The sequence below is a fragment of the Apteryx mantelli genome, chromosome 1 (genome assembly GCF_036417845.1).
Source record: "Apteryx mantelli isolate bAptMan1 chromosome 1, bAptMan1.hap1, whole genome shotgun sequence".
Lineage (NCBI taxonomy): Eukaryota > Metazoa > Chordata > Aves > Apterygiformes > Apterygidae > Apteryx > Apteryx mantelli.
Genome location: NC_089978.1, coordinates 28,547,856 through 28,564,916, shown reverse-complemented (window position 1 = coordinate 28,564,916; position 17,061 = coordinate 28,547,856). Strand labels below are relative to the sequence as shown.

Genomic DNA, 17,061 nt, shown 5'->3' with positions numbered 1-17,061 from the left:
TTCTTAAGTGTTGAGCTCTCATACAACTTAAATTGTGAGATTACTGGTTCAAAAATGGAAAACAAACTTTGTGTATCTTTTTTTCTGACCAGGTAAAGTTGGGTATGTTTAATTTATACTGTTGCTGGGAGAAAGTGAGGAGGAAGGGAGGCTGTCAGGAAAGAGGTACTTTCTAGTGTTTAATAATGCTTTTTTCCTAGGTAGGTTTCAGATGTTCCAGAACAGCTGGATGTCCTCTCCCCCTTTTTTTAAATTCTAATGGTTATTGATACTCTAATCAAGAGTCAAGATTTCATTAGTGACAGATGACTGCACTATGAAATGCTCACTCCCTTCCCTTGGGGGACTGCAGTCTAATAGATGTTTTAAGTAGGTTGTCTCTACTGTAGTTCTGCTTAAGATCCCTTCTCCATGTTTGTGTTTTCTTACACATCTAATGTTTGAAGATTATTTCCTATACAGGTTACCTTCTTCCTCCTGCTGTCAATTAGTCAAAGCCTGTGTTTGGGGGCTGTTTTATGTGCCTAGGCCAGACCCAGATTAAGAGTTGGTTGTGCTCAAGTTCTGACACCTCTCACAGGTGTGTTTCTCTGTTGCTCTGGAGCTGGGGAACTAGCTTGCTGCTGGTGTTGGCTGTCACCCCCTCAGGCACAAATCACTGTGGTGAGGTTATCATCCATGAGACAGTGGTAGACAAAGGTTACAAAAAAAGAAAGGTTTAGAGCTGTGCTTGATAGTTTTAGTCTTGCTCTGATTGCAGTGGGCCTGTTTGATTCCAGGCCCTGATTCAGGAGCTTCCTTGTTTTAGTCTAAAGAGACTAAAGGACTAGAGAGGACTAGAGAGACTAAAGGACTACAGACCTCCCTGCCTCCTCATCAGAGCAGCTGGGAGAGACTCTTCAGGAAGCAGTAGTTAAGCAGAAGGTGGATCCATTGGATTAGTAATCCTCTGCAGTGTTGAGGCAATTTGTTGCTGTCCTTGAAGTAGTTATGCCCACTGTAAAAAATTTTTTGCAGTCTTCCCTTTCTTAGGGTAACTGTGAAAAAGAAGTGAGGATGAAAATCAAGGTGAATGCTGTTTGTCCTTTTCATTGAGACTTCCTCCTTACACAAACACTACCAGAGCTAAAGGATTAGACCAGACACTGAAATTTCTGACTGCTGTCAGTGTGAGGCTTGGGCCTTAAATTCAGGAAACTTGAACTTACACTTAGGTGTTTCTAATATTAGGAGTACTCAGACTTTGAATATCACCATAAAACAGAGTTTACTGATTGTGGAGGAGATGAGATACCTTTACGGTGTTGGACTTTTGCCCATTTAGTTGATGTTCTTACAGGTCTGGGCCTTAGGAACATCTGTGTTGACTACAATCCCAGACTAACTTCCCCGAAGCAGAGTGTTGCAAGTGTTAAGTCTTAAATTGTGACAGGATGGGGGGTGTGTGTGGCAATTTGTATTTCTGTTTTGCTATGTAAAATTGCTCCTAATAAAGATATTTAATCCTAGAAGGCCTTGGATATTCTTTTACCTTCTGGGAGTTCTGTAGCTAAATGTGATGCCCCTCAAGAGAAAAAAAAAAAAGAAGTGTATCTTGGTACAAATATCTTATTGGTGTAGTATGCAGTACTGTTGGAAATGAAGAAGGGGAAGACAGTTAGATGTTAAAACAATCCCATCACTTCAGTTATTGTACTGGTCTGTTTCATGGTCATTTACACAAAATTAATCTTGTAACCAGGAGTTGACACATGCTATTACACATCCACTAGGAACCCAGCTGACTTTTACATATAGATGGTATTAAAAATCATGTGGGATATTTTCCTTTCATGAAAGGCAACAAAACATAATTCTTAATAAAGTAGGTGTAAATCTTCTGGATACAATGGCTGCAACCATTTGTTATGTGTTCCTGAGTAACTAGGTTGGCAGTGAAATGTAAATTGAAATCCAGAAGGATGGACCTTTGAGAAGTGAGCTTTAATATGATGTCACTTTTTTGGGACATAATCTTATTTTATGCAAATAACTGGAAAATTTCTCTGGTAACATGGAATCCCCAAATATTTTTTTCCCCGAAAGAGGTTGCCAGTGTTTTTTAAATGTTACAACTCAAATGGAGACAAGAATAAGTTATCTTAAAAGTTAGAAGAGACTAAAATCTCATGAATCCAGGATTTTTTTGACTTCTGCAAAATATTTTATAAAACAGCTATTTATTGTATTGAGTGCAGTTCCGTTCATATTAGGATCTTTGTTTTTTCTACAAAGCATTATTATTATTTCTTTTTTAAATTTGTTACCATTATAGATGGGGTATTGGGAGGGAGGGTGCATTCATGTTGTTCTGACCTTGTAGTAATTTAACAGTAAGTGCTAAAAATACTGTCTAGGGACATGAATAAAAAAGAAGAGAATATGTCCTGTTTGGTCACTCTTGGATCATTACCGCTGCTAAGCCTTTTTGTTTCTCTCTCTCTCTCTCTCTCTCTCTCTCTGTCTGTCTGTCTCTCTCTCTCTTTCTCTCTGAATGAGTCTAAAAGGTAGATTCTTCCTTTTACCTATAAACTTAGTGAAGCTTTCCCTCTTAGGTTCCTTTCTTAACACTTAAGATGTTACTGCAAAATATGCAGTCACTTGAGTTCACAAGATTACTAGCAAGCATTGGAATGTTGCACTTGTCTCCTGCTTTGTATTTTGTGTTCTGCTTTAAAAGAATGCTTAAAAAATAAATAAAAGTCTTTTTATGATTCCTGCTTGATCTTGTGATCTCATTGTACTTTTCTTTTCTGCTCAGTGGTCCATCTTCACATGTTGCTCTGACTTCTTTATCTTTTCTTGGAGTTCTTCCACTGGCTTTCTGGTGTTTCTGGTGATCGCTGTATTATGAGTTACCATTTCATCTCTACCTTTGAGGCATCATGCTAACTGTGCCAGTGGAGGGCTTGAACCCCTCTTGCATCCTGGGACCCTATGTCCCAATGGTTACCCCCCAGCCCCGGTGCTAATTGTGGTAACGTCATGTGTCTGCCAGCATTCCCTGTATTCTTGTGGGGCTGGAGTGAGGGGCCCTTAAATCTTAATAATGAATGCTAGAAAGAAAATCTAGGTGTTGAATGCTGAATTCTCTTTCTTAGGGTAAGGATAATTAGCAAAGTCTATCTTTTAGTGTATGTGAGGTGGCTTTTTTTCTTCTTCTTCTTGCATGCTGTTTGGCATAGGAAGTAGTGTTTTGTTTTTCTTTCATTTTTGTTTTAATACCTTGGGCTAAATGCGAACATAAACATCCTTATGCTGTTAGCATATGCTGAACTACTGAACCCAGAAGAATTAAAACATCTCAAATGTTTTTGTGGTGTTGTTCAGGATGGGATTTTGTATTATTTGTAATCCAGCTTAACTGCAGGCTGCCGAAAGGTGTTGTCTTGCTGGATTTAGTGTTGCGGGGTTTTGTGTGTGTTGCCCCCCCCCAGCCACAGGGTGAGCTTGATCAGCTGGCTGTTTCAGTATTCATTTTGTCTTTATTAGTGCATTTATGTTCTATCAGATCAACAATCTCACCTGCTGGCAGTGCAGTCCCTCACGCAAGCATGAGGGAACGGATGGGAGAGATGGGTGCCCTTCTTGCAGCAACCTGCAATTGGACTGGATTAAGATGCCATTTCACTTTTCACCTTAGCTTCAACGCTGAAGGCAGATGTGCTGGTATTTTCTGGCTATGTTAGTTCCCCAGAAATAAGTGGGTGTGTTAATTCTGAAAATTTTTTGTTGTAGATAATGCTCTGATAGAACTATGACAGCTTTTTTTTCTTGAAACTATGGTAAATTTAGTGGGAGGGAACTCTGCAATTATTCTGCTTTGCCTTCCTTCTTCCCCCATGTAATATATTGAGTAGAATAATACAGTGAGTCTTCTTGCCTGTATGTATCCTGTTTTATATTACTTAAAGCTTTAAATAAATATTAATAAATTTACTATGATACTTTCATCCATTTCTTATAGAAAATTATTTGTAACCTATCACTTTTGATAATGTTTCATACTGTTTCCTCTGAAGTGTTTGGGGCCTGCTGTTTTGTTAGGAATGGGCCCTTTAAGCATGAATGCTAGAGGACTACTGTGATAATGCACTGGGACTGCAAAGCTGATTAGCTACATATGCCACTTATTGACAGTAGCAGTCCCTACTTCAGATGGTCTTTTTTGAAAAGAAAACTGATGCTTTCAAGCGATTTTGTAATAGCATTTTCTTTAATGGTTGATGAGTGATCCTTAAGGTATTTTTTTTAAGTCCGTAGCATCTGAGAAGGGAGGAGATCAGTACTTTATGCACTGTAGATCAAGAATGATAAGAATAATATTTAATAATTGAGTAGGATTTCATTTGGTATTCTCCTTGGGTTTTTATTTATTTTTTATTATTATTCCCCCACCCAGTCTGACTTTCTCGTCTGGCGCTTTTGTTTCTGCAGGGGAAAGCTATGTATGTGGTTCAATAGAACCCTTCAAGAAACTGGAGTACACGAAGAATGTAAACCCAAACTGGTCAGTGAATGTTAAGACAACTTCTACTTCCCGTTCAGTGCAGTCTCTTGCAACTGCCAAAGGAGGTACTCCAGATGCGAAAGAGAATAAGGATTTCATTAGGCCTAAGTTAGTCACTATCATCAGGAGTGGAGTGAAGCCACGTAAAGCAGTCCGGATTCTGCTTAACAAGAAGACAGCACATTCGTTTGAACAGGTTCTTACTGATATAACAGATGCCATCAAGCTGGATTCAGGGGTGGTTAAACGCTTGTACACACTAGATGGAAAACAGGTAAGAATTTTTATCCAAATCATTCTCAGCATGAAGAAAAGAGAATTTTTCTAAAGGGGAAAAGTGTAAATTACTAGAACTATATTTTTCTATAAAATGTAGAACCAGGCCTTCCACAGCTTAAAATGTACTTCAGATCTGTGATCAGTTCAAGAACGTATCATGAAGTATTACTTGGCCTCAATGATGATCTTGCCCTTTATGATAAATAATAGCTCTAAATCTGTCAGTCAAAAGTGTAATGTGGTTTCAGCTATGCATGCCAGAAACCTAGAATAAAGGACATTAAAAGAAGACTGAGCTCCTTCTGTTAACTTGTTTCAGCTTTTTCTTGCAGCAGTTTTGAGTCATTTTACTTACCTTTCCATAACCTCTATGAACAAACAGTGAGGACACATTCCACCATGCTAAATTCAGGCCTATGCTGTAAGAATCACTTTCATCATTCTGGACTGCAGCTAGAATGGACTATGAAGAAGGTGACGAGCTTAGGAAACAGTGAGTGAGGATTTTCCCTTTCACAGGAAAACAGGTAGGGTTTTCTGAGGTGCCCACATTTATTGAGGAATCTCTTGTAGGTAACTTATTTATTCTAGGAAACATCTTCAAGCAGTGTCTCTTTTGCTGACTGATCAGATTGGGGCATAGTCAGAATTCCAGAGGCTTCTTGTTGAACTTGAGAACAGAGGGAGAAGAACAAATATTACAGAGTAACCCTACTTCTTTCCTGTCTTTCACTTCAGTCGTAATTTATCTACAAGTGTATATTAATTATAGCAAAACCAGAGGAGCGGTTAACCTGGTGAAGGACAAGACTAATTTCAGCATGACCTGGATTGATTTAGAGCAATGATGACTCTGGAGAAATAAGGCAGATATCAGAGTTTACAAATGTAACCTTTTACACTGAAGGAATGATACAAATATAAAATGTGCACAGAGAAATGAGCAAAGAGTCTCCCTGAAAATCTAGAAGCTACTAGAGACTTAAGGATATATTTCTACTGTATTGTAACCCTGTTTTGCAGCTTAAAAATCCATAATATCTGTAGTCATTGAGCCTAGATATAGCTAGACGTGCAGCCATATCAGTGTAGGCTGCAAAATATGGTTGGTATAGTCAAATACTTCATCAGCTAGATCCATCTGTGCATCTAACATGTCTGCAGTTACTGGAGATAATATGCAGACATAGCTCTGGAAACAGCTACAGCAATATCTTCTGATCCGAGACATGGTAAGTTAATGGACAAGCTGCTTATTCAGAGCACTGGTTCAAAGCAGGGCCAAGTCTGGATTGACTGAAAGCCCCTTCCATCTGCCATTTTATGATCAGTGACCTCTGATACCAGTTACAGACTTGAAGTTCAATTTTTGATGACTGCATACAAGTTTTAAATGGTTCTATTTCTGTGGCCTCATTGGGAACTCTGGCTTGGGGCAAAGATGGTCTGTACATGGAGTTCATTTTGCCTCCAGTCCTTCAAGGATAAAGCATGTGTCTGGGGAACCTTTCAACTTCTGTTCTTCTTATGTTACTTCATGCTTCAGGGAGCAGTAAGACTAGTAAACCTCAGGAAAAAGCTGGGATTTTAAAACTGCAGTGATCAAAAGTTGTCTCTGCTGTGAACTTGACAAGAGATCTTGGGTGAATATTCCAATTCTTAGAGTCTCCGTTGCAGCTTCTCAAAAACAGGGTGTATATCTGTTTTGTACTGGGAGGTTCTCTGGGCTGTGTAAATAAGCCTCTTGTAGTTTAGTTATGAAGAAATTCAGTCTGGAAGGGTATCTGTATGGTTTGTCTCCTCCCTTATTGCTTACTCTTACTTCTTGATGTGATCATCCCATATTTCCCAATTCTCTCTAGTGTTTGTGCTTATACTGTCAAAATATCTTTATGCTGGTCTTGATCTCTGATGCTGAAAATAAATAGCACTATCCTACTACTGGGAGGAAGGGAGAGGACGACCAGAATGTTCCTGGCCCTGATGTTGTCAGTTCAGTTGAATCCTTTGTCAAACCATGAGATTTGAGGTGAGTTTAAATCAGTGGTGTGCTGGGGCATTTGTCAAATACCTCATAGCCTAAAAGCTTTATGTCTAAAGGATGTCCCAAGAGACCAGGTGTCCCAACACGTCCTCTCTTCCTCCCTTTCTGTCTACTCAGTTGAAATTGCATAGCCTGCTGCCTAACTGGATTGGTAAGGGCAGGGTTTGGGGGAAGGTGCGTCTCTCCAACCAGCTGTAATGGAGGCTTTGTTCACTGAATGAATAAAGCAGCTTTGTTGGCAGAAAAGGAAATCAATGATCTTGCGCTCAGCAGGAGCAACCTGTTGTTCATCCCTATGGGGAAAAGTCATTGATTTCCTGTTCTGCGAGGCAATTGCTGTTCCATTTCCTCTGCCAAAAGCCTGAGCTCCCATATGGTGCTGGGGGCATGATGATGGATTTCTTTATTGCTAAACTCGAGCTGTGAATGATTACTGGGAGGAAATCCTTGGTAAATCCAAAATTTTTTCCAGTAGTGTTTATAGTTGGGAACTTCTACTGTGGCTCTTGTTGGAACTTGGAAGGCTCTGGAAAACCCTGTGTTCAGTGGTTAAATCTAACAAATCTGTGATTAAATCTTTCACCACTAACTTAAAGCAATAAAATCTTAAAGCTCTGAGCCAAGAAAAGTAATTTACTGTAAGGATAAGAGAGTAAATCTCTCCTAGTATTATTATTTGGGCATGTAACTTGGAAGAAAAGCTTTTCTGTACAGCATTCTCTTGCGAGTTATTTTATGAGGCCAACACAGGAATTGCCCATCCATGACAAAAGTTAACAGGAATCCAATATACTGTAGTGCGGGTGGGCAAGGGGGTATTGGCATGCATACAGTTGTGGGGTACTATCATTTGATGCCTCTGGCTAATCAAAAGAAAGCAGTAGGAGTCAGTGTCTTAGCTGGGCAGCTGTGTTAGGTGGAAGTAGTCCCATATTGACACTAGGCATTGAGTTTAAATGCTCTCTCTCCAACAGACTGGTCAGTTGTAATGTTTTGTTTTAGCCATGTTTGTTACATGGCTAAAAATGCTACTAAATATTAAGCTGAATTGAAAAGAATTTAAGTGATATGGCCTATAAAATCTGATGACAATGTAAAGAACTTACCTTGACGATGGAGGTAGTGCTTGGAGAATCAGTACTTGAGAAAAGATACAATTGCCTAACTTGTTAGGAAGAAAGTTCTCCCATGCTGTCCAGTTGCTTTTTCCACCCTGAGGGAGAATTTAGCAGTTCTTGGTGCATTTGATGCTTTGGTGTTTCTGAGAACTCTGAGGTGCTTGATCAGGTAGGTGTATTGCAGTAGCCCTTCCCATTTTTTGATGGTGAAGTAGCAGAAGAAAGAAAAACTAAAATTGACTGATCTTGTCTCACTGGGTCAGCGGCAGTTCAGCGACTGTAGCTTGACATTTTCCCGTGTTATGTAGATGTTACTGTGGATTTTATGCACTTAATCTAGTTTTGTTAAAATGTATTTATCACAAATAATAGGATTACTTGCATTTCCTTATAATTCAGGTCAGGATCTGTATTTTGACTTCAGTGTTTCAGAAACTTTAGGATGTAATTTCATTAGCCCAGATAGGGGCCCAAGATACAACTTTATTTAATCTGATCTAACAGCAACTTGGGGCCTTACTTTGGTATATCCCCTCAGTTCAAATACTAATGATTCCTTAAAGCAGGATAGGCTTCGTATTGTGTCTAGAATAGTTTAAATAGATGGATGTATTTTTTACTGGTACGATAAAGTGATGCTGTTTGTCTTTTAGAGGAAGAGATAGAATCAGTTCCTTATAAGATACTGATAATTGTGGAGATTATGGGGGATTCTCAAACAGACTTCTGAGCTCAGGCCCTGATATCCTGTTCCAAAGCCCTTTAGGTAGTTTGAAAAATCTTTTTCTCTTAACCTGTAATATTACTAAAATTAAAACCTACTCACACAGAGGTCTTGAAGTGTTCTCCTTGCCACCTTTGCGGTGCAAGGAAAGCAAAAATAGAATCAGTATGTTTAATGGCTTCCTGTAGGAATTCAGATCATGAAGGTGTTCTCTTAGGGTCTTTTTTTTTAATGTCCTGTGTAACAGTATTACTCATTTTTAGATTAAAAGGCTATTTAAGTGGATGAAAAGACATTTTTAGTGTTGACACTTAATATTCTCAGGTACTTCTGCAGACAGGAAGCTGAACTGTCTTGCTTTACTGTAGCTGCGCCAAGTTGAATTTGGTTCGCTTAGCAGATGTCATTTTTAGTTTGTGCCTTTAAAATAAGGTTTAATGAAGGAAATGTGTGGACACACAATGCAAGCATCAAGGATACAAGCTGCCCTTGCAGTTACAGCCAGGTCACTGTGTCATGAGCTCTGTTCTCTGGTTTCTGTATACTGATGTACTTGTAGAACACCACCATAGACTGAAATGGGAGAATGTTTATGAAGGACACATGTTACAGCCATGTGAAATTAGTGCTGTTTTTAGGAGTGTTGTGATGTGTATATTTATACAAAGCACTTACGACTTGCTTGTTTAGACAAAGGCTAAAATTTGGACAGAAGTGCTTTATCACCTTGTAAGACCCCCATTCCCTTTTGAAAGAACAAACATCTGCATTGTAATGGGACCTGCTTATTTGAACAGGTGGTTTGTTTAGTTTAAGTAGATAGTCATGCAAATTATTTTTCAATATATTCGTTATGCCATGTATTCAACTCAAGGTAGATTAGCGGTCAGTGGCAGAGATACCAGAATAAAAGTCACCATGTGACTCTTTCCTTTTGTGTGTGTTATTTCAAATAAAATTAGTTTTACAAGTATGAAATACAGTGACTGTTACTTAGGGATATTCTTTTTAGAAGTGGTTTGGGGGAGGGACAAAGATGAGGGGCTTCTCCTAAGTATGGGGGCTCTCAATATTGGGGAAAAAGCCCAATGATGCTTCTTGAAAAAACAGACTGAAAAGCAAAACAAAACAAAAATTGTCTAGACTTGATGTCTAGTCTAAAAAGACTAGAAATCGTCCATCTCAGCTGGTGGTGATAGGCTCTGAGGGTCTTGAAAGATCCATCTGACTTCCACTGAGAAAAGTGGACTTCCTTTGCAAAACAGATTGTACTATATATTTAACAAGAGAAGCAGCAAAGTCTGTTTCAAAATCATTAAGAGACATGCTAGGGTTCTAGACAGTTTGCTGGCAGTTGAAATTGTCCTGGTGTGGGGGGAGAGCAATGATAGGTCCTTGAGCCCTTGTGACTGTGGGTAGGCTGGGTTGGTGTCACGTTATGACATTGACTAACAATTTTAATTGTTAACCAAATAAGAAAGCCTTCTGTAAAGGAGTGAACAGAAGCCCATTCCTAATTGAAAACAGTGTGTGCGTTCATTTTTCTAGTTTTGGTTCCTATTAAACTGAGACCAACAACTGTGTTGCTCCATCTCTAAAAGCCCTCTCACAATAGGAGTTTCCAGGGTTGCGAATTGGCATCCCCTATGAACTGTAGATTTACTTTGAAAATTAAGAAGAGAAAATTCCATCTTCTTTGACCTTTAGATTCTCTTCTGCATAGCATGAAAGCCAAACTGTTATTAATTGAATAAGACTGAGAGCTTGTACATCTGCTTCAGTGTGCCTTAAATATCACAGAAGTTGATGTTACTGTCCTATAAGAATATGCAGCTACTCACTAGAGAGTTCATGTATAGTTAGTAGCCATTTTCTAAGAATGAGTCATTTCTGACTCCTCAAAGATTGAGTATCATATTCCATAAGTGTGACAGATGGTGCCTCAGCAGAAAGGAAGTTGTCTGGTAATTCAGTTTTCAGTATTACTGGAATAAGTGTCCTTTTGCTTCATATCTGAACTTGCTTTATTTTTTAAACACGTGATATAACTGAAGATGAGTTTCTCATAAAATTAACTTCTGATTTGCATATTGCTGACTAGTGGGAGGAGTGGTAAACCAAAAGGAAACCATCCCAAATTTAGGATTTTTTTGTTATTTTGGGGGGGTTAGGAGGGTGGGTTTTTTGGTTTTGACCCCTCCCTCCCTGAAGGCTTTTAAAAGCACTTGCAAATTTCTCTGATGGCACTGTATAGCTATGCTGCTGTGCTGGAGAAAAGAGTGAGTTTACTGATGGTCATTGAAAAAGACAAGTAACACACAGTCCTTAGGAGCAGAGACATTCTCTGTCAATAGCTAGAGTCTCTTTCATTATGCTCTAAAGTAGTAGTCTTCCTAAACTTTGTCTGTTCCTCTCCCCAGTCCCATTAGGATACTGTTTCATGTCTTTGACTGAAGGAGCTAAACTCAATAATTTGAAGACTTTACAGTGTGTATTTTCAGGCTGTTGTGTTCACTGAAATGATTTTCTTTTTAATCTCTGAAGGTGTGATTGTCAGTAACTTTTCTTTGACTGGAATAAATAAGTATTTTTTTCTCTCTGAAGTGGTATGATGTAGTAAAGCAGTAAAAAGTGGTAATGGATCTTGGATTCATGGAGTTATTTCTGATCCTTCTAAAATTTAGTTAGTACAAGAAGTTTAAGAAACTTTAGTCATTTGACAGAATTTTAAGAAACATGAAAGGAAAAGTGTGTTCCTCAAGATTTTCTGTAGCACGTTTGTCTTTCCTAAGCAAATGAATTATACAGCTCTTAAGGGAAAAAAAAAATCAGTACTGCATGCAGCTTATTACAACTTACATAATTGATTGGTAATCTAAGGTATTTTATAATTTTATCCTATGGCTTCTTGGGGCTATCATTTTTGCACAAACACTTGAAAAATCTTTGCAATCTCTCCTTAACAAGGTTAAATTACTAAAACTTAAGGCTGAGAACTTTTTTTTAATCAAACTTAAGTTTGAACAGCCACCTGACACTTAGTACAAATGTGTCCTTGATTATTTCCTTCTTTCTACTTTCTCTTCATTTCAACACCTTTTTGCAAAGCTGTTGTGTAGAAGAAAATTCTTCCATGAATGAGAGCTTGGTGAATGGTTTAAGAGGACAAATTACATAAATATTCTATGACTAGCTTGATTTTTTTCTGTGACACCTAATCCCTTTATTTTTTTTCTCTCTGTCTCTTTTTCCATTTATAGGAACAGAGATCTTTAAAGCACCAGCAAATGTAACTGATACTGGCCAAATGGTTCAAAAATTATTGATGGTGGAGGGAATGGCAGTGACAGACTGCCCAACTTGGTGCCTTGTTTGGATATTTAAGCTTCTATGAAGTCAATTTCTTTTCTCAAAATGCGGTCAGCTGTGAAGCATCTTAAGTTCTTCTCAATACTTTCCAGCTTCTGAAGCCATGTGCTTCGCTGTCTCTTATGGTCGTTGGAAAAAAGCACAAAAAATCTCTGGGGATATTCTGTCTATTTGATCTGGAATTGCCTTTCAGGGTTCTCTTTCAGTAGTAAGTGAGTCTCGGGCTGCGACACTCGCTTCTTGGGTGCTTGTCAAGTTAAACAAGATGAATTCAGGTCTCCAGTTCTAGAAAGATTATTTCTTAAATGAACTCTGCTATGAATATGAGTTTGAGGTACAATTTTGTTTCCTTATTCTGTGTGCCTGAGGACTTCTGCTGTGAATTTCAGTAGGAGCGGGACTGATTAGAGGATGTTTAGGGACTACAATATTAAGTACCTAAGTAAGTTCTATACTGATGCTTGGCATGTGCTCTCCCCCCAACGCACCTTTAAGCTTGAAACCCCTTTGTTCAATCTTGTAGGAAGTATTGACTTAATCTCTTCTGAACGTAGCTCTGCACTATTGTGTGCCAGTTCATGAGGTCAAAATGCTCAGACTCAATCAATTTTAAGAACTAATACAATTACCAGTAGGTTAGAATATTTCCATTGTACTGAATGCAGACAGTAGAGCTCTAAAAGGGGCTTAAGTTTATAAATAAATTGAGGCAACTCCTTGGAGACTGTTTTTTTTGCTGTCACTGGCTAATGGTATGTGACAAGGACTGCAAGGTGTGTATCACGCTGACTTAAATTTTCGTGAAGTACTTTCCATTACTTTTTCCCCGTAAACTATTAAAGCAGGTCAGAACACCTCCTAGGAGGTGTTTTGGCTAATGAGACTGGGCTGCTGAGGAAGGACTCATGCTTCTTCAATAGGATTGAGCTCTTGAAGTCATAGATAGAAGAACAAAGAAGTCTTCAGGGACTTGGGGGATGCAGGGCAGAACAGTACTTTACAGATAGATAAAAGTGAGCACAGATGAGTGTGAAATTATCAGAGATAAGTAAATTTAACTTTAGAAGGCATGACAGAAGACCGTAGTATGCTTCTGGTGGAACCAGGAAAGCAATATAGGGCTTTGGAGTCAGAGCTGAAAGTTACTGAAAATAACACTCATGTTAAGTAGTTAAGGCTGATTGCCCCTTCTGAATCAGTTGTTCTGGTGGATTTGATTTTCTATTAAATGTTGGATCTTAAAAACTTCTTTTATGTAAAATTCCTCTGAGCTTTAATAGCTTAAAACTGTAAGAGACATCTACTCATCAAGTGAATGGAGGGTGAAATCTCAGTTTGAACTGGTTTTAATTATCTTTTTGGCTTGGTTTAAGCAATGATTTTCTCAAAGCTGCCAGACAGTAGGGGAAGATTGGGGGCATCTTGTGTAATAGCAAGTGTAGAATGCCTTTGATTAAAAATGAGGGAAGATGTTTATCGCCTGAAATGCACATGCTGGCTTTTTAAATAGAAGAATGTGGTTGAAAATACCTTCACCTACTTTCCCTTGCAGCTGTTATGTGCATGTTTTGCATTAATTTGAATTGCAAACTGTAGCTGCTGCTGTACAGAATGCATCAAAAAGTTAAACCTTTGACACTTTCTTTATTCTAGTTGCCCCTGAAATATCCTGCTGTCTCATGTTGCCTTTCTTGGTTTCTTATCTGCCTCCTAATCGTCTGTCTGCTTCTCATGGCTTTCTAGAGGACTCCTCCACTTTCTCTAATTACTCATTTCCACACTTCTTATGTATTTCAATATTACATTGTGTGTTCTGGTTGCAATTCCTGTCGATTTAAATCTGGCAGATTCTCACAAATGTCACTTTCTGTGGAGTTTGTTCTGTGTGTGAGATGGTTTCCTGATCACAGCATCCAGATTTTGTAATGCAGCTCTTTGGTTCTGTTTGTAGATCTTATGTTTTTATAACCAACCTGAAGATTTGCTTAACCTTTTTCTGCTGTTTCTCCATATATGAAATTCTTGTTTTCATCTTATGCCCAGACAAAATCTGAGTTAAAGGTAATGCATATACAGAATGTTGAAGTGGAACACTTATGTACTCCTTGGAGAGGAAATAGCTTTGAGAAGGAGGCAGAGTGGTAATGTGCACGTGTTGTGGGAAATAGCCCTGGCATGCTGGACACTGATAATGACAAACCCTGTGGAGGAATAGCTTTCGTGTGAGAATAAATGCATGTATGCTGGTCATAATTCTGTCTTTTATTATTATATTTTTTAGAGTCCTCTTTGAGGGAATTAAAAATAAAAAGGTTAAAAATACAGAAGCTCATGAAAAGGTCCGTAGATGACATAGCTGATGACATGGCTGATTCTGATAGAGTACTGTGTCTGACACTCTGTTACAGAGTTTTTTCATTAGCATGAGCTGGTGTTTTTTCTGTACGCTGCTTATTGTAGCTACATGAGCATAAACTGAGTTGGTACCCCTATGGGAGTATGATGGTCGTAGTAAAGTTTCCATGCAAGCTTTTGGGTTTGGGGTGAATGCTCCTGGAATACACAAAGGCACTCTGTTTCCTGGTGTCTGAGTAGTTCTTGTTGCCATCTGAAATGCTAATATACTTTTATTCTTTTATTCTTGCTACTTAAAAGTATCTTCTGTGCTCTGGTGCATTCAATGTTCAGTGTATTCCTGAAAAAGAAAAAAAGCTTATAGGATTTAGGGGGAAAATGTGGTTATTTAGACATTTCAGTTTCTAAACCAGAACACATCTGTTCTGGGGCAGATTGAGGAACATTGCAAATACTCTGGAGAATCTGTTTAAATAGAGTTTGATTGTGATGAATTGGAAACGCGGACTGCAATCAGTATGAAATCTAATAAGACAAATATCAAGCAGTTAATGTTGGAAAGAATAATCAAATGGCTCATCAGAAATGGAGAAAGAGAAACCAGATGAGAGTGCAGTAAGCATGATATATAAAGCTTTTTAACAAAAGAAGTATTGAACACTTCATGACTATGAAATGGTGGAAAAACACATGTAGGAGAATGGAACGTAAGGAAGAAGTTTCTAGTGGTTGTGCAGTTGATTAGGATCTTTGTGAAAGCAGTTGGTAACATCTGCTTTTTGCATCAGGCATAGGCAAACTGAAATTTGTGCCTCTTACTTACAAATATGTAGACAATGAGAATAACCTTAGAACTGAATGTTCTCAGTATAGTGAGCAAGGGTTGAGAGAGACATAGCATCTAAATGCATGAAAGTGGAAGACTAAGGCTATTCTAGCTGCCTGCGAACTAGGAACATTGATACTTGAACTTTGCCCTTTTTCACTTGAATTTGGCAACAAATAAACTTATATTCAATACTTTTAGTTAGGGACATACCAAGCAACTTGTCTGGTAAAGTCACCCTGGCGCTGCATTTTTATAACACAAGAATTAAAAGAAAAGATTTTATAGTCATATATAAGTATTCAGTAGTTAAATCTTTAACATTTCCAGCTGAAATATTTGTCAAAATGAATACATTCTCCCAAAACTTTAATTTTTGACAGAAAACAATTCAGTTGTATTTTTTAATCAGACAGGTTCATTAAGTTTTGAGTAAGAAATATTGTGCTGAAGCTGAACATTCATTAAAAAAAATACTAAATATTAAACTTAGGAGCAAAGGAGCAAATAGCTAAAGATGTATTGAAGTAATTATAGGAGAATAATATCTCATATATATATATTCAGGCAGGAAGAACACCTGCCTGAAAAATGCTTTCAGCCATAATTATATTGCTGCTTTATTTAAAGCTTGTTTAAGCAGAGGTATCTAACTATAGGGTACTGGTGTCTAGAGCATTGTATTTTATACTTTGGTTGTTTTTTTTTGGAGGAGGGGGAGGAGGGAGGTGAAGTGAAGGAAATGAGGAGACTTTCCTTTCGGAAAAGTCTTCAATGACACTTTAAGAAGGCTAGCCTTTGAATGCAGCATCCCTGTCAAAATGAAGCCTTCCATCTGCAGGTGGAGGAAGACTGTCCTAGAAAAGAGAACTAAGCTCTGGTTTCTCTTGTGCTGAATCCAAGTGAATGCGAGTCATCTTTCCCAGCATACACTAGGAACTGCTCTCATAAATGTTACAGAGGGAAGAGCAGAGGAACATCTGAATGTCATGCTGTACTATGCAGGAAGCGGTACAGTAGGACTTTGTGCAGTCATCAGAGTTAGCGTTTTTGTTACTTTTTTTTTTTTTTTTGGCAGCCTGTCACCACTTAACATCGCCAAGAGGCAGCCTCACAGCTTCAAAGTATCTCCCCAAAAGAATCTAGCTAGGATGTGTTTGGTTTTGTGTCCCAAATCAATGAGTAGTCTGAGAGATTATCATCATAATTTCTTAAATATAGTAGATGGTTCCTGTTCTTTAGCAACAAGGCTTACTGAAAACCTGTACCAACTCTGCTAAAGTTTTATCTGCATTATTTGAGATTACTCCCTGAAAATGTCATCTTGAATTTGGTACAAAAAGCTCCTTCAAGCAGATTAGAAAAAGTGCCAAGACATTTTCAACTTATGAAGCTGGAGCTCTGAAACAGTTTCCTGAGGTGCAATACGTTTGTCTGCTGCATTAGAAAGAAAGACTCTACTTCTGCCCTCAGTCCTAATCAAGGTTAGACAGAAAGCACCAGATAACAGTTGAATGGGAGGCTTACATGAAATAAGGCTGAGGCATTTTCTATAGCAAGGTGCACATTTCCCTTTTTAATTAGTACTTAATTAAGCTGGTGTCAATCACTTTGAAACAGAGACTTAGAGAAGGGTAAGTTGATTATTTAACAGTGGACGTAGAGATCAGCATGAGACTGGATAATCTGACCCCTGTGAAGCAGGATATGGATGGAAGTGGAGGGGACAATATAAACTGGTCATGGATGGTGCTAGTGGGGTGGAATGGTGGGGCTTGGAAAGCAGTGCAGAGCTAC

The 17,061-nt window shown here is 38.4% G+C and overlaps 1 protein-coding gene across 2 annotated transcripts in view; it reads left to right on the top strand.

The window, feature by feature from the left end:
- The window catches only part of DCLK1 (doublecortin like kinase 1), a 251,411-nt gene that overhangs the window by 9,586 nt on the left and 224,764 nt on the right, over nt 1–17,061 (top strand). For both annotated transcript variants that reach the window (XM_013962098.2, XM_067291218.1), the window contains exon 3: nt 4,477–4,823. In XM_013962098.2, the coding sequence (XP_013817552.2) occupies nt 4,477–4,823 (347 nt within the window). The remainder of the gene's footprint in view (nt 1–4,476; nt 4,824–17,061) is intronic.